We start from the raw sequence: 22,962 nt of genomic DNA, 5'->3' as shown, positions 1-22,962 counted from the left end.
CTCAGCAAAGATTAATTTGTGAAAAGGAAGATCAAGGAGATATGCAGCTAGGTCAAAATTTTAATTTAGGTCACATTTGGGGATGAATAGGCTCCAAAATCTACGTTCTCCACCTAAGAAGAATAATCCAAAATGCTAAACAAAATGTGTTCATGCATCAAAAATTTACTAATGTCTATTATAGGCCTGGCGCTATGCTAGGCATTGAGGATAAAGTCCTTGCTGCTGAGGACGACAGTCTGAGAAGAGAAATGGTAATGGGGATGAGTGGGAAAGAAGTTAAAAGAGAACATTTTGTTTATTTAGAACTGGTGCTATTAGCCACTGTACTTCTTAAGGTTGCAAGTGGCAGAAAGATAATCTGACTTAAGAAGAAAAAAGTTATGCTTCAGGCATGGCTGGAACTAGGAGCTACAACACAATATAATCTAGAATCTGTCTTTCTTGTCAGCCTCTCAGGTCTGCTTTCAACTCTCAGACAAAGTGGCTGTGAAGAAAAGAGTTAACAATGCTGGCCCAAGACTATTATCCTCAGAAATGCCCGCTTGCAAGACTGGCATCTGGGAAGGTGGATTTCAGGAGGGCTCTCACCAGCACTAATAGGAATGGCTCACTATGCCTAAAATGGATGTGCAAACAATATGGTTTATGCTGAACACCTGCTTTCCTTCTGGGAGTCTGGACTTTTGGTACGTGGCAGGCAGAGGGTGCCTACATAACCAGCCTCTAATAAAAACCTGGGCACTGAGTATGTAATGAGCATCACTGGCAGACAACATTCCATACTCACTGTCACAACTCCTTGCTGGAGGAGACTCTGAAATTTGTGCCTGGTTTCCCCCGGACTTCACACATGGTGGACTTCACTTTTCACTCTGCTGATTTTGCTTTATATCCTTCCGCTATTATAAATTATGGCTATGAATATGACTAAACCACTAAGCCCTGTAAGTCCTCTGAACAAACCATCGAACCAGAGGGTGGTCTTGGGGGCCTCTGACACAGTGGGAAAGTAAGTGATGGTGGTCCCAGCCTCATTTCCTCATAGCTTTAACAACTGCAGTGCAAAGAGAATCTCTTTCTCAGTAGCTCCAGCAAAAATCCTTGACTAGGTTCCTCAAGAAGTTAAATATAGAATTACCATATTGCCCAGAAATTCCACTCCTAAGAATATACACCAAAGATTTTAAAGCAGGGACTTACGTACCAGAAAACAGATACTTTTACACCAATGTTCATAGCATCGCTATCCTCAATAACCAAAAGATGAACAACCTAAGTGTCCACTGACAGATGAATGGATGAACAAAACATAGTACACACATACCATGGAGTATTACTCAGGCATAACAAGGAATGAAGTTCTGATATATGGTACAACACGGATGAGCCCTGAAATAAGCCAGACACAAAAGGACAATTATTGTGTGATTCTACTTATGTGAGATATCTAGAATACTCAAATTCATAATGAGAGAAAGTAGAACAGTGGTTACCAAAGTAGGGCTGGGGGAGGGGGGATGATGAAAATGTTCTGGAAATAGTGGTGAAAGTTACACAACATTGTCAATATACTTAATGTCACTGAATCACATACTTAAAAATGGCTAAAACGGTTTCCTGTTATGTATATCTTACCACATACACACAAAAAAATCCTTGGTCTAATCCTCATTCATTGTGACTGGCTCAGATGGGGCCACATATGCCCCTGAACCTGTCACTGTGGCCAGGGGGTTGTCTGCCGTCCTACTGCTGGCCAGCCTGGGGCACGTCCTGATTCCTGCAGCCTGAGATGGGATCAACACTTGCCTCCCTCTCCCCAACATGTACACACGGATACAGGTGAGGCATGGTTTGTAAAAGGAAGAGACATTCTGCTGATTTTAGTGGAAAGGGGGAAACTGAGGTTGAGCAGGAGAAACAGCACGACTGCCACAGGGGAGTACAATTGTGTCCTGTGAGGGAGCATCTGCTACAGCTAAACATCCACCACCACCATCACCACAAAATCAGAGACAGAAGATCTGAACTCATATTCTTACCCTAAATCTGTGCTTCTGCTTGTATTCCTAACCTAATCTTCCAAACTGGGAAATTAAAATCATCAATAAATCATTCAATATTGCACTACGTCTCATGTGGATAGCCATTTCTAATCTGTAAATAACCCTCAATTCTGTTGCTGCACCCAGCCTTCACCTTAGTTCAGGCAATGGGCACCTCTTACCAGGATTACTGACATAGCCTCTTATTGGACTCTGTTACTTGTTTGCTGCCTCCAATCCATTCCCCAGCTGTGGCACAATCATCTTCACAGAGTTATGACTGGTCTGGCTAGGTCTTTTCTCCTTAGAGACCATCAGTGTATTCTCATTGTTTTCTAGAAAAACCCGAACTCCTTGGCATGATATGGCATGCCAAATCCTCCATGATCTAGAACCTGACTACTTCTCTCTCTCTTCCCACATTCAATTATTTGCAGTAAATATTCTGGTCATAGGGAACTACCTGAGGTTCAGGGAATGTGCTATGCTGTTCCATGTCTTCATGCCTTTGCCCAGTCTGTGCTCCCTGCCTGCAATGACCTGTTCCCCTTCCTGATCTGGAAACCTCTGGCCAATGCACAAAGACCAATTTATCTTATGTGTGGGTGATGTCTTTCCTTCTCAATAGGAAGAATTAATCACTTTCTCCATGGTGACCTCACTGTGCTTGGTACATGCCTCCCTACCTCTCACCACAGTACTTTATTATTATTTTTCATTACCCACTGTTATTGAATTCTAAATGGAATGTGAGTTCCCTGAAGGCAGGTGTACTATCTTACTCTACCTTATAAACTCAGTATTGAATTAGAGACTGACAAGGAGCAGTGCTTAAAAACCTGTGGAATAAATGAACAAAAGGAAAAGAAAGGCTGTAACCTTGGGCTCTGTCATGTATGCGTTAGATGATTAGGGGTATGTTATTTAACCTTTTGAAGCCTTGGTTTCCTCCCTTGCAAATGGGGATGGGAGGATGCATCTGTTGGGACTGCTGTGGGGATGACAGGAGCTGATGTCTACACAGAGCCCCAAGCAGGAGGCATGGACCTGGACCAGACCTGGCATCGTGTAAAAGTCAACAGTGTAAAAAATGTACCATGCTAGGGTAAGAGGTTAGTAATTTGGGAAACTGGGTGAAGAATATATGGGAACTCTCTCTCATCTTCGCAACTTCTCTGTCAATCTTAAACTGTCCCGAAATAAAAAGTGGTTTTGTTTTGTTTTGTTTTGTTTTTTTTAAAGAAAGAAAAAAGTATGTTCCTTCTCTGCCAATCTCCTTTACCAGCACCCAACATAAGACATGCCCTTAGAGGTCTGTCTGCTTAGCTCTTTTTTTATATTCTAGTATTACATTGTCTCAAGAATAAAGTTTAAAGAGAGGATTACTGGCTGGATTTGGGGAATCTTTTTTATCTTATAGGAAGTTTTGCTATGATGGGATATGACTGAGGTCTCTTTTGGCATCTAAACAGCAAAGAAAAGAAGCCCCAAATTGCCTTAAGACCCATCAAAGGCAAAAGAGAAAACTGAAACCAGAGATCTCTTTTCTGACGAAGATGGTTGTTAATGAAAATAAAATGCCACTTTGCTTCCGGGGAAGCTGGTGATTTTACCCAGTCCTATGCTGGTTGACGTCCTCCTTTAAAACATCCCTCGATCCATCTCAATAAGAACTCTGCATACACAGCTCGGCCCACTGACTCAGCCAGATGGGCGAGCCCAGTGCACGGTGCAGAGAGGAGACCAGCGTATTTGTCTTCCTTGACAGGCACGTCCGTCCTTGTCACATATTAGATGCCACTAATAATCTAAGCATTCAGGAGGAAAATACATCTGTGTCCTTGTGATAGACACAGAATGACACGCACCAACTTACTGTCTCAACGAATCTACAATTGCTATGTTCACAATCAAAATCTCCTTAACTCAAGGTAGCTGGTATCTGCTAGATGTTAGAAAAGCAATCCAGCTGAATAATTCACACCAATGGTACGAAACCCTAAAATGTTCCCAGAAGTATATGATTTTTTTTTTTTTAAGGACAAGTCACATGAATTTCTAATGGGATGAGCTTCCGAGAGTATAACTTGTACATCTGGACATCTAGTACCAAGTAGGTCTTCAATAAATATTTATTGAGCGTCTAAATAGACTTTTGGGAAAACAGCTTCTTGGAGTTTTGGATTTAATGCTGTGGAGCTTTTCCATATTTCTTCCTGAAATTGTCAAAGAAATCCAAAATGTTTCTGCTCCATGACTTAATGTCCCTCGACCTTTCCATCTCTCCATGCCCTCAAACCTGTGAAGACTTGCTTCCAAGAAACAGCAATTATTGTCAACAATGGGAGGGCAGTAGAGGAGATGGTAGCTATCCCAATGTGTGAGATGTCAACGAGATGTTTACCAAAAATAGCAATGGCACAGACATCCCAGAACCCTCTGTTCACACAATAAAAGGTAATCAAGGGGTGGCCTGCTAACATCCTCCAATTTTACTGATTATAATCAGCCCTCAATTCAGCCTTTCTCTACTCTAGCGCCCTACCCACTCTCCATCCTGGCTCTACCACTCAAAGAGAAGAGAAATAGCTAGAAAAATGATACTAAAAAAATAGTAAGACCATATTTTCTGGATTCGAAGAGGCCACCAATTGTAGGATATAGCAAAACATTTTCCAGGAGAAAAAGTTTTTTGTAAGTCACATCTCAACTTCAGAAACTGTAAAATGTGAAAAACCCTGCAGCTCGTAACTGAGATAATATAACAAATACCTGCAAAGTGCTAGGTGAATTACCCATTTCGCTTCTGAGACATTATTCCCATTGAGACTGAGACACTGAAGTGTAAATGGCTTCTAACCCAGGTCTTGTCTCACTCCAACAGCCTGTGCTCTTCCCACTTGGCCACCCTGCCTGCTCTTTCCTGTTCGGACAGACTGCCTGGCTCCTATTCTTCCATGAACCTCCTCCCAGGCACCAATCCCCCATCCTGACTGAGGTTATTTTGGAACTTTCCCGATTCACGGAGGACTCATATCAAGAAGCTCACATCCTGACTCGTTCAGGTGCGTAGACAGCTGCCTTTATTTTGATGATAAAATTAGTCTGTTAATAACAGCTTCAGCTCACATTTAAGTGCTTACTTTACTATCGGAGACTGTGCTAAACCTTCATATGGATCACCTCATGTTACCCTCTGAACAATACTCTGTGAGTATCATTACCCTCCAGTTATGGATAGGCTGTTAAGGTTCAGAGATCTGATCTGAGTAACTATCCTAAGGCTATAAAGATGATAAGAGGATGCTAAGCAACCCAAACGAAAATCTGGACTTCTCCTCACCACCACCCAGGCGGTGGACATTTGAATGGGGTAAGGGAGAGGTGTAAGAAAATGGAGACAGAAATACCAGAAGTTGGTCTTCTCTCCCCATTATTATGAGCATCAAAGTATCCTCCAGCTCACTTTCCAGACAGCTTGGCTCCCCGTGTATTTAAGAAATCGGCACAAGTCCCATATGTCCAGTCAGGGGGAGATATTCAAGGTGGCTGCCTGCCCCACCCAGTGGCCAGTACAGATCCAGTACCAGGACATGGCTGACTTCCTGATGCAGTAAAGGCAGGTGTCAGAGGCAGGAGTCCAAACTAGTCCCTAGGCATGGGCTGTACAAGCAGGAGCTCATGACACAATTAGGGCAAGTTCAGTGATCTTTCCTCAGATGAAGTCTGCTCAGCATTCATTTTGTTCCTTGCTAATCACAGCTTGCCAGTTGCACCTTGCCTAGCCTTTGTACCTGCTGATTACCTTCTGCCACCACCCAATTAGCCCTGTATTAGACACATCAGATGCAGCCACTCTCCTTCAGGACCAGGAGCTACAGCCAATAGCACCCCTGGAATCTACCCTGGGGCACACCTGAAATCCAGAAAAGGGTACCGTAATAATCCTGTAAGAACATCTATTTCAATATTACAAAGCTCTATTTTAGTGCCAAAAGGAAACATGTGAACCCACCTCTGGCCCAGATCTTTCTTGTAAGATCCAGACTCATTCATCCCATCTCGTCTTTTCAAGGGCTGCTGTACCTCACCATATCCAAAACTGAACACATTAGCTCCTCTCGTCTGAGGTTTATCCATTCTACTTTTCCAGGTCATCTCCAGTCCAGGTCCCTTGCTGTCCCCAAGGCCAATATCTTGCTATAGGTCACTGTCATATCTTGCTTGGACTAGATCAGTAGCCTCCTATGTGCTGCTAAAACTCTCTCTCAAGGTACTGGTTTTCTGCTTTACCATTCAGACCATCTCCACGTTGCAGCCAAAGGGATCTCTGAAATCTGAAAATCGGAGCACACGATTCCCTACTTGAACTTCTGAACCATCTTTCAATTACCTTTGATAAAACTCAGTGCCATAAATTATAAGATCCTTCATACTTCTCTTGCTTTATTTCCCACCACTCACTACACCGAAGTGATCAAATGCTTCATTTGTTCATTTAACCAACAAATAATTACTGGGCACCTACTGTGTGCCAGGCACTCTTCTAGGTGCTGGGGATACATCAATGAATAAAATAAACCAAGATGCCGGCCCGTGTGGTACTTATACACTATCTGGAAAGACCCACAATAAATATAATACACAACTAAACTACATTATTAGATTAGAGAGTAATACATGCTATGAAAAAAAATGAAAAGACGAGCAGAGTGATAGGGATGGGAGGGCGATACCGGTTCAGGATTAGATGGAATGGTCAGTCAGGGAAGGCTGAGATGTGAGCCCAGACTTGCAGGGAGGTTGGGCAGCAAGACAAGCAGAGATCTGGGAGAAGAGTGTTCCAGGCAGAGGGAACATTGGCACAAAGAACCAAAGGCAGGAGCTGGCCTGGCCTGTCTGAGGAACAGATTTGAGGCCTCCTGCAGTTTTTGTCTGTACCGTTCTTTCTGACGACAGGCCCCGAATACACCTGTCCCTCTAAGAGGCAATTAGACTCACACTTCCAGGTCCCACACCCCAAAGTGGGACTGCCCTCCCATAAATGGGATTCTACCCACCCTGAATTTTTCCCTTTCAAGGTACTTTCCACACATGAATGTAACTGTGTGTTCAGTTCAATCTGGAATCTAGTGGTTCAGGCTGCAGGCTCTGAGGTCAGCCCGGGGTCCGTCCAGGTTCCATCCAGACTCTGCCACCAGTCTGCCGTTGGCCCTGGGTAAAGTATGTCATGGAGGGGCTTTTATGAGGACTGAGTGAGATGGCCCAGTGCCTGGCACAGAGAAGGCACTTATCAGGTATTGGCAACCTGACTGCAGGGCTGGCTCTGTCTTATTTACTATTCTATCCCCAATCCCAAGGGCAGTGCAGAGGCTCATAGGATGATGAATTGATGAAAGAATGAAGGACTGAATGAATGGTGTTGGAAGGAAGGAAGGCAAGGAGGGAGGGAGGGAGGAAGGAAACAGGCAGGCTTCTATTACACTAATGATCAGAAATGTCAAGCTGAAGAACAAGAAGAAAACAAAGATATAGAAGAAAAGGAAGGGAATTATCATTTATTAAGTACTATGCAAGGCAGACAGAGCCATTATCTGAAATAAACACCAAAATAAAGCCTTTGGTTATTAAGGCATCCATTCCTCCATTTTACAGAAGCAAATACCAACGAAAAAGAAGCTCAGAGAAGTTGTGGTTTTTCTAAGTTACACAGTAAGAGAAGGCAGACTTGCTCCAAAGTTGATCTGAAAATAATTAAAACTCTTCACCAACTTTACCAGAAATAAAATCCTTGAGGTTCTCCCAATGGTGCATACCTCAGCTGGTCAAATGGAAGATCCATGAACATCTAACAAGAAAATGAAAGTGCTGGTTTCTGGATTCTGAACAGAACGTGGGATGGATAACAGATGCGAAGAAAGCAGGAGGGTTCAAGGACAACGGAGGAGGAAGTAACATAAGAGGCCATCGACATTTTTCAAGTGGAAAATCAATTAGGTGTCAGAAGAGGTTAAAACACAAAACAAAACAAAATGAAAATTGGTGGTGAGGAAGAACCCTATCCACCTATTAATACCAAAAGTGTACGAGAATTTATAAAAATATGGTAAAATATGGACTGAAGAGAAATGCCTGGCTTGTTGGTGAAATCTTAGGATTGATGACAAAGAAAGAGCACAGGCCCAATCCCACTCTTTTCCCAGCACAATCCCAGGGCCTGCTGTACCGACAGTGCATCACCTGTACACACCCCAGCTGCTGGAGTCATTTGAAAGCACTTCATTTGAGAACTGATATTATTTAAAATACTGTTTTTCTTCTCAGAGGCAGAACCGTCCCTTGGGTTTAGGGCCCGCCAGAAAGGGATGTGAGGTGCGTGGACTCCTGTCTGCACTGGGCCCTGGGAGAGGTGGGGACCAGGCCAGCCCAGCCCAGAGTGGGGGCTTTAATCCAGGAAGCTGGACCAGCGTGTGGCTGTGCAGTCCTTTGGGAAGGCGTACTTGGATTTCCTTCATACCAGCTAAAACGAGGAAGCTGGTGGGAGGGAAGGAGGATTTTAAGTGAACAGCAAAGAGACAAACGGGATAAGAATGAATTTAGATGCAGGAGATATGAGGCGGGAACACAGGCAGGAACTTACATGGTCGAGGGCTGAGTGGCGTGGGGCTCAGTGAGCTGCCTCTCTAAGCCTCAGGCCACACTGAAGGAGAAGTCAGTGTTTCCTCTCTACAGGAGACAAGGAGACGTCCTTTAAGAAGGTGAGGCCTTTTAAACACATTCTGTGAAGTCTTTCTCGTCTTTACCTCGCCCCTGCCTTAGCAGCCCCATTCTCGGCGTTCTCTCTCCCTCTGGAAAGGGAATTGGTAGAGAAGAAAGAGCTTTGCAAATGAAGAGACCAGGTTTCGAATCCTGGCCTATGCCCTTATCACCTGGGTGATCTGGGGATGGGGGTCATTCAGCTCCTCTGAACCTCAGCTCACTTTGTGGGGGTGCTGTGAGATTTTAATGAGTTTACTCATAAAGTGTTTAACAGAGTGAGTGGCACAGAGTAAAAGCTTAAAAATGTTAGTTAGCTTTGATTGGTCTACAGTGAGTTTATTTTTCTTAAAATCTTCATTGGCATGACATACCTGCTGCAGTGGGCGCTCTTGTCGGTGAGGCCCATGGGTGCTTGACCACACCTGTCTCAGGGCTGAACTTTACACCATGGAGGCGCTTTCCTTAACTGGGAAACATTTGTTGTTATGAATACAAATAAATCTTGAATTCAGCATGACTTACAAAAGCTTCAAGTTATGGGTGTGCATTTACTATTTACACTTTCCTAACAGCCTCCCCAAATCACTAAGATCAGATACTTCCAATTTTTTGCAGTCAAAACCAAGGCATTTGGGAGTCACGGGTGCACCCACGGGATTAGCAGTCAAAGATGCAGACCCTACCTCCAAGTGGGCAACTGTTCCTCTCCTCCACTTTCCCCCACTGCCACAGTGGAGAGAGCACAGAATCTAAAGCCAAATGGTTCTGAGTTCAGCTCTGCTGTGCGATAACCCTTTGAGCATGAAAAGTTCTCCAGTCTCTCTCAGACCCAGTTTATTTAGCTATTCAAAAGTGCAAAGCCTCTAGCTCAGTGTCTGGAAGAGAAAAAGTACTTAAGAAAAAGTAGTTCTTTTGTTTTACAAATACTTAATATCTGTCTGTCTCTTCAATATCTCCATGTTGATATCTGATGAGGCACCTCAGACCCCAAACTCCTGACTGTCCCCCAAATCTATTCTTCTTGCAGTCTTCTCCATCTCAACCCATCCAGTAACCTTGGGTTTGTCTTTGACTCCTCTCAATCTTCCCATCCAATGAGCAGAAAATCCTGATGACTTGAGCTTCAAAACACATCCCAAAGATGACTCAGCACCATCTTTACTGCTTCTGCTGGGTCCAACCCAGCATCATGTCTCCTCTGGATTATTGCAATCATCTCCAAAATGGTTTCCCTACTTTCCTCCTATTCTCAAAAGCACAGCCAGAATGATCAGTTAAAACCTAACTCAGATCAAGCCACTCCTGCTCAAAGTCTGCCATATCATTGAAAGGAAAGGAAAGTCCCTACCATTGTCCTACAAACAAGGCCTCTGTGATCCAACCCCTTCAGCCCCCCTCCTCTCCTGTGCTCACTCTGCTCTGTTCCGACTTGTGTCCTATTCCTCAAACACGCCAGGACACATGGGCTTCAAAAACTTTACACTTGCCTGAAACACTATTCCCCTAGATGTCTGCAGCCTTCTTCTCTCAACTTCTTCAGGTCTTTGCTTAAACGTCACCTTTTTGTAAGACCTTTAATTACCACTCTATCTGAATATTAAAACAACAACAACAACAACATACACATACAGAGAGGCATTCCTTATCTCTTTCATCTTCTCCAGAGTACTAATTACAGTGCAGTATACAAAACATTTTAGTTATGTATCCATTTATTGTCTTTCTGTACCAACTCAGATAAGTTTCACAGGGGTAGGGAATGGTTTTGATTTATTCTTGCAGCATTCCCTACATTCAGAAGATGGGTAACTGGTAGGAGGACAGTAAATATGACTGAATGGGTGACTCCTGATTCTAGCTATTGACAGTATGACTGATTCTTTCTGCTAAGAATTGGTGGCTCTGGCCATGGAAAACAGTTTGGCAGTTCTTCAAAAAGTTAAACAGAATTACCATATGACCCATCAATTCCATTCCTAGGTATATACCCCAAAGAAATGAAAGAAGGGACTCAAACAGATACTTGTGCACCAGTGTTCACAGCAGCATTATTCACTATAGCCCAAAGGTAGAAACAACCCAAATGTCCATCAACAGGTAAATGGATAAACAAAATGTGGTCAATTCAACAACATTATTATTCAGTCATAAAAAGGAATGAAGTTCTAATGCATAGGACAACATGGATGAACTCGGAAAACATTATATTAAGTCAAATAAGCCAGACACAAAGGGGCAATTATTATATGTTTCCAATTATATGAAATATCTAGAATAAGCAATGTGTAAAGAGGTTATTAGGGACTGGGGGAGGGAGAGTGGGGAGTTACTGCTTAATGGGGAGAGAGTTTTTCTTTGGGGTGACGAAAAAATTTTGCTAATGGATGGTGGTGATGGTAGCACAACCCTGTAAATGTAATTAATGTCACTGAATTGTATACTTAAAAATAGTTAAAATGACAAATTTTATGGAATATATATGTAACCACACCCAAAAGAATTAAGTAACATAAAAATAAAATCTCTTCATGATCCTTAATAAAATACACCAGATTTTAATAACATAATGATAATTTTGTTTTCATCTTTATTATGCCAGATTCTGTATATATTAAAGTTACGTTTAAAATTTTACTGTATTTTTAATAAAACAGAAAATTCTGAGGGAAAAGAAAAAAAAGAATTAGTGACTCTGAAAATCCTCCAGGGGCTGGAGCAGGCCCGGTAAGGGTGCAGACTGCAGCCGTGGGAAGGGAGGTGTTTGCCACTTAAGTAAAGCCGTGGCTTGGGAAGCATGTGAGTATCGCTAAGAGGGTCTTTTAGAAAAGTTCATGCAACAGTTCCTAACACAGAGGCTGACGATCTGGCTGAAGTCCTTAACGAAAGGCTTCGTAATAGACTCTCCACATAATGAATTCAGGTGCAGGGGGATTTCCCTGCCCCATCAAGGAAAGAAGCATATATGGGAGTTGAACACAAGAACAGCTGCAGCCCAGACCACTAGCTGTTTTAAAACAGAAAAGTTAAAAAGGCCAAATTACATCAATGTCACTCAAAATGCTGATGGTGAACGAAGTCTCCCTTTAAGAGAAGGGGAACTCTCCCTCTTGGATCAGGACATTTTTCACCCATGGGTCTGCCCTAAGGCAATTTCTTCCTATCTGGTAACCTGACTTCTAATAGTTCCAGTTTAGAACAAAAAAAAAAATCACCAAAAACTACACGAGTTGCATATGGAGGAGAGAAGAGCGTGCTTTTTTTTTTTTTTCCACCTTTGCATTTCCCAGAAAAATTAGGGTGGTTGTGGGAAAACGTCATGTTTTCATACTCCTTTGCTGAGGATAGGTAAGTTTAATTCTGTCTTGTGTGCTCCTTGAAGGCATGTGCCAGGTTCAACAATTTTAGGTAACAGTGGCATCTAATATTCCTCCACAATGGGGGCTTAAAAAATGCTAAAAATAAACTAATAAAAGAATGAGCAACTGAAAAGCAGCCCATTAACTGAGCTCCTGGTATTTAAATGTCCTGTCCTGACCTTGGCCATATACTCTGCTCAGCCCCAAGAACCACCTTGAATCTCAGAGCACTCCAAGTACAAATCCCTGGGGCAGCTCTGGGAGCAGCAAGAGCCTCAGGGAGCTTGTCTTTCATTGATGATATGGGGGGTATTTAAAACCATGATTATTTGTGTTGTTTTGTTAGTTTCAGAACCCCAGTAACACCATCCCAGTCCTAGCCAGGATGGAATAAATGTGATTTCCTGGCTACATCTCAACAATTTTCTACCACCTGTTCCCAGTGGTTTTGCTAAGTTTCACTTACTCAAGGGAGACCTATAGTGCTAAATCTATGTTGCAGGTTGGGTTTCTTGGGAAGCAGGTGCTACTGAGATGGAAGTTAGCATGCAAGAGGTTTATTAGGGAGTGCTCTGGGATCAATATGTACGGAAGGGAAGGGAAGAAAGCAGAATGGGGCAGAGAGAAAAAATGAGCTGCGATACAATATCCAGGGAGTGTCCAGCTGATCCTGCAGGATCCCATGTCCACCAGTCATACAATGATGTGCAGCATCCAAGGAAGTTGCATGACTTGGAGCAAGGTGAGGCCATCCCCAAAGGGGGCTGGTCCGAGGGCCTTCTGCAGGCAGCACTCCCAGGAGCTGGAGTATTAAGCCCTCTATTCCCAAAGGGCAATCTGAGTGTACACCACGCACGTCCCACAACTCTTACCTGACAAAATGAAGAACTGTCACCTCCTCCATGATGCCCTCCCAGCTGCCTTCCTTGACCTCTTCCAGAGGTCACTGTCCCTGTATTACTCATCTCTTTATTTCCAGAGACCAGTGCACTGCCTGACACACAGTGGGAATGCAACCAATAGCTCTTGAATAAGTCAAGGAATACTGATCATCAGCATAGAAATATGAAGGAAATGCCATGTAATTACAGAGAAACTGCCCCCAGTGAGTTCAATGTGATCAGCAGAAATGAAGGGGGAACTTGGAATGAGCAGAAGGCCAGAGCCAAGTCACATGTGTTCTGATCTCAACTCCAAGCACAATCCTGCATCTCTCTGAGCATCAGTTTCTTTATTCATAAAATAGAAAGACAAATCCAAGCATTCTATGAAGAAGAGATTGGAAAGCTAAGACACACACAGTTCCAGCAGCTTTGCTAAATGATGTCTGTGTTACTGTCATCAGTAACACAAAAGTGAATTTTGATCCTACTAAGGGAAAGATCCCAGGGATCACAGTGCCACCCCCATCATTTGCTTCATTCACCCTCAGGTGAGAGGCCCAAAGAACGAAGCAGGCAGAGACCAGAATGCGCAAGGATTCCCTTCTGTCCATGAATGGGAACAGAAACCTATTGGAAAATCTGTGATTTAAGAAAATGCTATGATTTAAAATCACATGGTGTTTTATCTTCGTAAGATAAGGAGATACAGAGAAGAGGCAAAAAGGACTTTTAAACACAGAAGCCAGACTACAATTTTAAAAACAATAATTAAAAATAAATAAAAAAAAAAAATCTCACTGCCAAATTTCTCTCATTGTGCTTGTTCAATATAGAGAAGAATTGTAAAGTAATGCAATTTTAAGGAAGACATTTGGGAGAACAGTAATAACATAATAGCCTGAGATTTGTGCTAGCCTGCCACTTCTCTTATGTATTCATGAGAGTTAAATTCACCTACTGGTTTGTAATATCCCAAGATACTCTCATACACCCTGAGGCAGCAACAAGAGCTACAATTAGAGCCAAGGAGAAACCAACCAGACTAGAAGGAATGTCTTACAAGGCCCAACTTATATACCTTCTTAAAATGACAAATCATAACATTAATGAAAGCAAAAAATCTAAGAACATTTTCAAAGACTCCATGATCAATATCCATATCTCTACTTTTTCACAGGCTTCTAGGCAATCAAGTTATCAGTGGATAAAAAGAGAAAATCAACAAATGCACATCTCTATATAAGTATGTCAACTATCAATTACCTGAATACAAAATACAGTTTTAATATTTATCTGTTACAAAAGCATCCTTAATTGGTTCCTTCCCATGAACATAGATCTTACCTCTCCTGAGATCACGGTTTACTAAAAGAAATGTGAACCAATCCCAGCTTTTCCCTAACATGTTTCAAATCAAAGGAAAGTTGATACTCAATATATTCGTAATTCCTTATCCATTTCATTAGCATGGCCTCGTTAGAAATGACCTCACTCATCTTAAAAAAAAAGTCAATCACTATTCTTGGCACGCCAAACACCTACAAATACATCGGGATAAATGGCCCCATTACCTCTGAACTTGTGAAACACAGCCCACAGCTCTGCGATGTCAGTAGCAAAGGTGATGTCGGTGTCGAGGACAATGACCCGCTCCAGATTGGCAGGAAGAGTCTTGGTCAGGACGAGCTTCATCAGACCATAAATCCCAGAGTAATGTTTGTTGGGGATCCAGGAAACCTCAGACTAGACAGGCCGGGCAGAGAGTGAGCAGGAGAAAGAAAATAGGAAAAAATCACTATATTAATCCTTTGTTCAAAAATTATAAACTGCACAGAACATAACAAGTGTCCAATAAAAATTTGTTTGAAAAAATCAATAGACATTTTTAAAAGATTTGTTCATGAACTTTACATTCTGGCACATGGAAGTTTCTTGAAGAAAATGTATCTGAATCAAGGGAGAGGAAAAGTAATAGTTATGACATAACGTATATGCCAGCACTATGCTCAGGCTTTTTAAACTAAATTTTTTGTTACTACAAAAATTATATAGGTTTATTGGAGAAAATAAGGATATGTACAAAGAAGGAATAAAAGTACAGAAATTGAATCGTATTATATATAGTTTTTGCAAGCAATGCCTAATTGTTCTTCAGGAGGTATATTCCTTTAAATCACATTCCATTTCTGTGCCATTAACGATTACTCCTTAATGGTGTTGTTAAAGCTTATGTTTATCTAATTTTTAAAGCTATAATTAAATAAATTAGTATTGCTGCCTTTTCTTTGTTTTCAGATAAACACACAAGGAAGACCTGGTCATAATCTATTCAACACTCTACACCAGATAGCAAGAGGACACACGACACGGGAGGATAGAAATGAACAAGCCATGGAGCTGACACTGATCTTCACAAAGGAGGATGAAGTCAGCAGCAAGGCACACACCCAGGTGACATCTGGTAGCTAAAGGAAAGGCTAAAAACGACACACAACACTATCATAATGAAAGCTGTCAGATGCACAGAATCATCTATAAAGTTCACTGCAGGCAGGAGCCCATCCTAGATGCCATGGGAGGTTTCCCTGAGGGCTGAAATACTTACTTTCCAGAAGTTACCACTTATAGGAGAACTCGTTAAAAGGAAATGGAGTTCCTTACCAAGAGTCCAAAAAAATATTCATCTTCTTTGCCCCTATAATTTCATTTTGAGGACTTTGTCTTAAAAAAATAGTCAAATTGAAGTATGGGAACCCAACTTTTTTTTTCCCCCAAAAAAATATTCACTACCATGTTATGAAACTAAAAAACAGCAATTCAAATGCTCCAAAATTGAACTATTAAAAGAAGTGATTTTTAAAATTTGTTAGTGTACCTTGCAAAGGCTAAAAACAATGCAGATGAAGTTGTAACTAAAAGAAAATTGCATATGTTTAAAAAGAAAGATCAAATTTCAAAATTGCTTTTGTTTAATCAACCACTATGAGTAATCAAACAATCTGAACATGTATCTAAGTAAATTTATGCAGAGAAAGGAAAAAACATGGAAGGCAATACAATACTTTATTAATAGTGATCATTTTGGGATGATGACTAGTTAAACTGATGTGCACTTTCCAACTTTTTAGAACGAGCAATTACTACTGTTGGAAAGAAAACTAAATGCTATACTCTTTTTAAACATGTCCATATCTGACGCTGATGGGAATACAGGGATACGGGAAGCTGGCTTAGGAAAGCTCCAAGAAAGAACTCCCCATGGTAACTCAAATGACCCACTCCGTGTGATGCTTTAAACTTAGCAGCTATTTGAAAAACTTTGTTTAGCTTCCACTTTTTTTCATTTCTGCAACGACCCTTGGCAGAAATTAGTACAATTCTGGCCAGAAAAAAAAAAAACAAAAAAGCAAACCGATGTATTGAAGTCTTCATCTTGTGTCAGTCTCCAAAAAAAAAAAAAAGAATTTTGGGAAACAAAATCATTAACTGAATGACTACAGTTCCTGTCCCCAGGCAGCATGGAGAAGGGAAGAGAGACAGGGGTTCAAATCTGGGCTCCAGCCTGCACAAGATGTTCAATCTTTCTAAGCATCAATTTCTTTACCTGTGAAGTGGAGATGTCACCTACCTCACATGGCTGATGTAAAAATTCAAAAGGTTTAAAGGGCTCTGGTGCCTGGCACACAAAAGACACTCAGCAAATGCAAGCTCCCGTCTTCTGCTCCTTTCTGCTCCTCCCTGAGTATTTAGATGACCATGACTACTGAAGGGGAGGGACCCTGGGATGTCGTACAGCATAAACCCTTGGGTTTTGGAGCCAGACATTTGGATTCAGATGCTGGTGCTGCCACCTGATTGCTACGTCACCTTGGACAAGGTGCTCAGTTTTTCTTAGCTTCAGTTTTCCTCATTTAAAAAAGGCAGGGATTTTAGTGCTTACTTCATTGTATTAGTCAGGGTATGGGAGGAAACAGATGGCATGCTCAAACGGGGTAATCTGAGGAAAATTTAATAATAAAAGGACTATTTACCAAAGTGTAGCAGAGTGTAGGGAGAGGAGCAGGAGCTGTGCAGTACTCTGGGGAGGGCAGGAGTGGGGAGCTATGACCACCTCAAAGCCAGTTGCTGGAATCCAGAGGGGGTGGCCATATGAGTAAGGTTAGATGGCAGGAGCAGTGACCTTCAGTAGAGGGACACAGCCTACTTGTGGCAATCCCACTAGATGGGAAAAGGGAAAAATATCTCAATCTCACTCTCCAATTCCCACTGATCTCCTGCTGGTGCCACCCTCTGGCCAAACCCAAACGGAAGCCAGAGGACAGGTGAACTCAGGGACACAGTCCTTATGGGGCAGCTTCCTGGGGCCCAAAGTAGAGTGGAGAAGGGTGTGAGATAATCTGGAGGGACAAAGGTAACATAGCTGTCCTAGTTAGACAAGTAACACGAAGAGAGAAATTAAACGAATGCTTGCAAGATCAAAGCCCAGGGCCTTATACGTAATAAACAGAAAGTAAGTATCTGTGGAACGGATGGATGGATTGGTGGATGGTGTTGGGCACTGGATCATGTCCCCGACAAGAGGCATGCGCAGGTCCCAACCCCTGGTCCTGTGGAGCGAGCCCATTTGTAAATAGGACCTCTGAAGATGTTATCAGTTAAGGTATGCCCAAACACGGAATGAAGGTGGGCCTTAAGGTAATATGACTGAAGTCCTTATAAGCAAAGGAAATTGGACACAGAAAGAGAAGCCACGGAGAACAACCAAAACCTGGAAGAGAGAAGAAAACACCACCATGTGCATTGCTATATGAAGGAAGCCAAAGAACCCCAAAGATTGTTGGCCAGACAGAAGATACCAATTCCAGGAGGAAGCAGGCCTTCTAGTCTCTGAAACTGTGAGCCAATAAATTCCTGTTGTTAGGCCAACCCATTGTGTGGTATTTGTTTTTACAGCCATGAAACTAAAACAGATGGACAGAGGGCATAGGGAGGGTTGGTGATGTGTCCAAGATCCCACAGCAAGCAAGTTGCAAAGCTATAATTAGAATTTGCCGTAAGGAGTTTGCATCCTTTCCCGGAACCACAGTATGCTTGCTTTGGGAGGCAGCTTCCTTGGTAACCAGCACCTTAAGATCTGAGGCCTGAGGAATACATGAGCAACCACTCCCCTACCCTGCCCCCCAGTGTGCTTTATGAAGCTCTTCCTCATGAAAGCTCTGGCCTTTGGAAATCAGCTCCGTTTCTTCTCTCCCCTGAGAACTTGCCTGAACTGAAGCTTGGCAATCACAGGTCCATGCTGCGGAGCTGTGCTATTTAATCAGACCTTTGATTAACTTATTCATCTATTTTGGTTACCATCAAAGCAGGAGAGCTTGGTGAGGATCGAACACCAGAGTGTTGGGTTCAGTCGTCTAATTAGATTGTTCCAAAGCTCAGCTTTATTTTTAACACACATGTGAGGCACTCGGATGCACTGCAGAACAGTAGGACTACATGAATAAATTAATCTCAACATGAGCCCAGGCCAGAATGTGGCCCCAAGTCCCCAACTTAATACATAAACAATTAAGGCAGAGTGTTCAATTAGAGGTACAGGAGGCAGTCAAACGAGTTTGTATTCGGAAAGACAACCCCATGGCAGAAAAAGAAGGAATCTTTGGGGGAAAGAACATGTGGTAAGAAGATAAATTTACTATAAGTGTCTCATCATCTTGGAGTACTGTGGCATACAACATCCTAGCCCCCGCCCACTTTGTCCTCCTTCAAGTCTCTAATTAGAAGTCACCACCTTTCCCTCTGCCCCAGGATCGGTTAGGGTTCAGAAGCAAGCTGTTCTCCCTCCTCTACCATAGCACTTATCACGCTGTGTTTAATTTTCCATGCGTCTCTCTCCTCCATTTGGCTGGAGCTCCTTGAGGCAGGGACAATGTCTTTTTTTACTGTGGTATCTTCACAGTAATTGCTCAAAAAATGTCTGATGAATGAATGAATGAGCATGACCATGGAGTCAACCAGGCCCAGGTTCAAATCCTACCTTTGACATTTTCTTCAACTATAAGCAGAAGCATCTAGAATCACTGAAGTCAAAGGTCAGTAGGGTGCATGGCTGTTTGAGCCCCAAAGCCTAGATTTTAGTACCAGCTACACTTCTAATAAGCTGTGTCACCTCAGGCAAGTCACTTAACCTCTATGAGCTTTAATTTTTTTCATCCACAAAATGCGTGTGTCACAATATTGCTGGGAGTGTTGTAAAACATCTGGCCCAGTGCTGGGCACTTCGTGGTCCTTTGCAAAACCCACTTCTCTCCCAGTGAGTGTCTGTCAGCACTACAGAAGCTTAGATGATTCAGGTGTCTGAGCTGGATAAGCAAGGAATTGTGGTACCTTTGTCAGTAAAGGGGAAGTCATAGGAAACAAGTAACTCATCACCTTTTTCTATGTCCCTATATAACAAATGAACAAAATCACAAAATCTACTGGGAATCTCAAAGCCTCCAAGACTCCTCTGGTGGATCTCTAAATCAGACATGACATTTTTTGGTTCTAGGAGGAAGAAAAGTGGGCACCCGTGGTCACCCGTGCAACCATTTTGGGCAGTCTCTTCATGCAATTCCCAGTGATGCTTCTCTTGGCCCCGTTCCCAGATCCAACTTCAATCCAACCAGAAACATTAAGCCATGGGGTCAAATGCTCAGAGGAAGGTTGAGGGAAATAGGAGAAAATCATGCAGATGATCCTTGAGTGTCCCAAAGAGACGGTTAACTCCTGGCAGAGCAATATCCTAGCATTCTCCTCATCATTATAAACACGCCGAAGGGTTCATGTAATTAAAATGATAATTAAAAATGAAAGTTAGGCTTATTTTAATGGACAGACTATTATCCTTGCTATGGCTATTAATAATTATAAGCAGCAGGTTCTAAGCTTTAATTAGCAGAAATGCAATTGTGCTCTGGAATCTCATGCAATGCACAAACAATACCAGGTTTTAAGGGTTTCCATGTAAAGTAGGGCGTGGGGAATGCTCTCAAGGGGAAAATCACCTTCTCAAAGCAGCCAGAGTCACTTGTTGGACTCTCAAGAGTTAGGTCAAGCGACTTGAGGGTAATTCTGGGGTTCATTTCATGCCGGGTGATCCACAGGAAAGTTACTCAGAAGGTCTGACCAGGTGGTGCCACGAGCATGGAGGGAAACGGCTGGATGAAAGACACATTTCCAAAGGTAACTGATTAAAACAAAAGTCATGCAGAGAAGCCATGTCTCAGTGGTGATGGCCAAGTTTCTGACCTTTGACAGACAGGGGAAAGTAAGAAGATGCTGGTTTTTGTCATAAAACAATGCCCAACTCGTTTTGAAGATGTTGATTTCCAGGAGGCACTGGGATGCCCCAGGAATGATAACAACAGAAAATAACCTATTATTATTTATTAAGGCTTACTGCACACAAGACATTGTGGTGAATGCTTGAAATGTGCTGTTTTATTTAAACCATCCCGACAAGACTGAAGGGTGGGCATTATCTCCAAAATGTGGAAGATGAGGACTGACTCCTCTCCTTCACCCCTCTTTGAGTCAGCAGCTCTGAATATTTTACTCTGAAGTGGTCTGAGCATTCTCCCTTCTCCCCTCTCATTGTCCCTCACTTACTCAGATGTTCTCTTTGCCCTCTGAGTCACTACAGAGACATAACCAAGCCCCTGCCTCCATCTAGTCAAACCCTTATTCACCAAGAAGCAGTTTTTCAAGGCAATTAGGTATAAAAAAAAAAACCCTGAAGTTGGGCATTCCTGGCTGCTAAACCTCTCTGGGCCTTAATTTTTTCATCTGTAAAATAGGGACAACAGTAGCACATTCTGCTCCCTTCCTAGACATCTTCTATATGTGCAGTTTTATAAGCCTTCCTTCACCATAATGGAGATACTTATTGCTGAAAATAGACTTCTTATGAATGTGAACGTTTGTCTGAGGATGACAAATCACCTTGACACACTTTAAAAAATTAAAACAGAAGACATCCTAGTTGCAGAATATTTGGAAAGTCATTTGTCTTTCATGTTGCTTCCGAGTGGTCATCTTGAGAACCAGCCTGTGTGCTCAGAATGTACCAGGTAAGAAAAGGAGAGTGAGGAGCTGGGTGGGGTAGGGACTCTGTATGCTGCTTTGAGCACACGAAATAAGCACAAGCTCTGGTGTCTGACTGGCCAGATTCTACATCCTGACCCCATTCCTGCTGGGCTGCCAAGTTACCGCAGCTCTCTCCATTCTCTTACCCGTAAGAAAGAGAAAATAAAATAATACACATTGCTTAAGCTTTGGGTATGGGTTAAATGAGATTAGAGAACTAAGGCACCTGGCATAGTGCTTGTCCCATAGTGAAAAGCTCAATATGGAAATACAGTTTCATTTTTTAAACAGCTTTATTGAGATATAATTCACATACCATAAATTTGCCCATTTAAAGTGCACAATTCAATGGTTTTTAGTATATTCATGGTATGAACTGGTCTGTAATAAATTTCAAGTACCAGTGGTGTATCAGCAACCTAGCAGTAGGACAATTAAAGAGGAATGGTAGGAAGTGAGGAGAGTAATCAGATAGCGCAGTTTGGAAGAGATGAGCCTTACATTTGGTCTTGAAAGATGAAATGGAAGGAAACAATCCAATGCTGGGAGAAAGGCATCAAAGAAGAAGTACTAGCATGAGTGAAGGCCCAGAGGTATAAATAAAAAACCACATGTGTGTGCATGTAAAATAACTACAGTTATTTCTCAAGGGTTGCAGTTAGAAGTGATAGAGAAGGATATGAAAAGGCAGGAAAGTACCCCGATGTTGGAAGATTCTTTTGGCCACAATGAAGAGCAGTAGACGATATTCTAAAGAGCGTGGATAGACAAAAAAAGGGGTTTTCTTAGCAGAGACATGATGTGATTTGCATTTCTGGATTATCCTACAGCAATCTGTGGAGGAAAGATTAATAGAAGGTAGCTGAGAGGCATCAAACTTTGCAGGATGACTATTAAATATGCAGATTCATTAGGTCTGGGGTAGGGCCCACAAATGTGTATTTTTTAATCAGTACTCAGGTGCTTATAAAGCAGTTGGTCCTCAGATTACACTCCAAAGAAAAGCCAAGTTAGGACATACAGTATTTCTCGAAGACCTCTTGACTCACCCATTCACACTGGATTATTTACAGGTTTACTGTTTAGAAGCAAGACATAAGATGGCACTGAACTTCAGTGTGCCACCTGAAATCAAAACTCCTTTGGATATATAAGGAGAGAAGACCTTTTTCAAAGATTAAAAAAGAAAGTGTTGCTGGAAGATCAGGAGGTCTTTAGGTATCTCTATACCTCATGGGCAGCTTATGACAATGAAACTGAGATTTTTTGGCTGTCCCTCTTTTTAAACTTAGAAATCCTATTTCAATAAAAGCAGCTCTAGGTCAGCTACAGTGAAATTCTAAGTAACCCGTATCAACAAGAAAGCTGAGCTACACATTTCATGTCTTCCTACATTAGCAACTTGGAAGGAACTTTATAAGACCCTCAAAGTTGATCTTCCACAAAGCATCAACAAACATTTATTCAGAACATACAATCCTAGCCTACAGTAAGATGAGCTGGCTTCCACCAGAAATCTACTAAGAAACCATCTTCCACAAACATAAGTAATTTCAGAATGGTGACAAAGATATGGTAAATCAAGGGGAATGTGATCATGGATTTAAAAACACATTCCTCCTCATATCAGTGGCAAAAAAAAAAGCCCCTTCCTCTCTCACTACCCGACAGGAAACACTCCCTGCTCAGCTTTGTGCAGCTTGGGGGAATAGATCACTGAAGCGTTTACGGACTGCCTGAGCATCCCTTGGTACTTTATGTGCTGAAATGGAGCATTTCAAGGCACTGGGA

At 42.2% G+C, this 22,962-nt stretch overlaps 1 protein-coding gene across 4 annotated transcripts in view; it reads right to left on the bottom strand.

Annotated features, from left to right (window-relative positions):
- LARGE1 (LARGE xylosyl- and glucuronyltransferase 1) overlaps positions 1–22,962 on the bottom strand; it is a 605,088-nt gene that overhangs the window by 237,783 nt on the left and 344,343 nt on the right. For all 4 annotated transcript variants that reach the window (XM_037848432.1, XM_037848435.1, XM_037848433.1 and 1 more), the window contains one exon: positions 14,619–14,790. In XM_037848432.1, the coding sequence (XP_037704360.1) occupies positions 14,619–14,790 (172 nt within the window). The remainder of the gene's footprint in view (positions 1–14,618; positions 14,791–22,962) is intronic.

Source organism: Choloepus didactylus, chromosome 8, assembly GCF_015220235.1.
Source record: "Choloepus didactylus isolate mChoDid1 chromosome 8, mChoDid1.pri, whole genome shotgun sequence".
Lineage (NCBI taxonomy): Eukaryota > Metazoa > Chordata > Mammalia > Pilosa > Megalonychidae > Choloepus > Choloepus didactylus.
The sequence above is the reverse complement of the archived record's forward strand: the minus strand, read 5'-3'. Positions and strand labels throughout refer to the sequence as shown.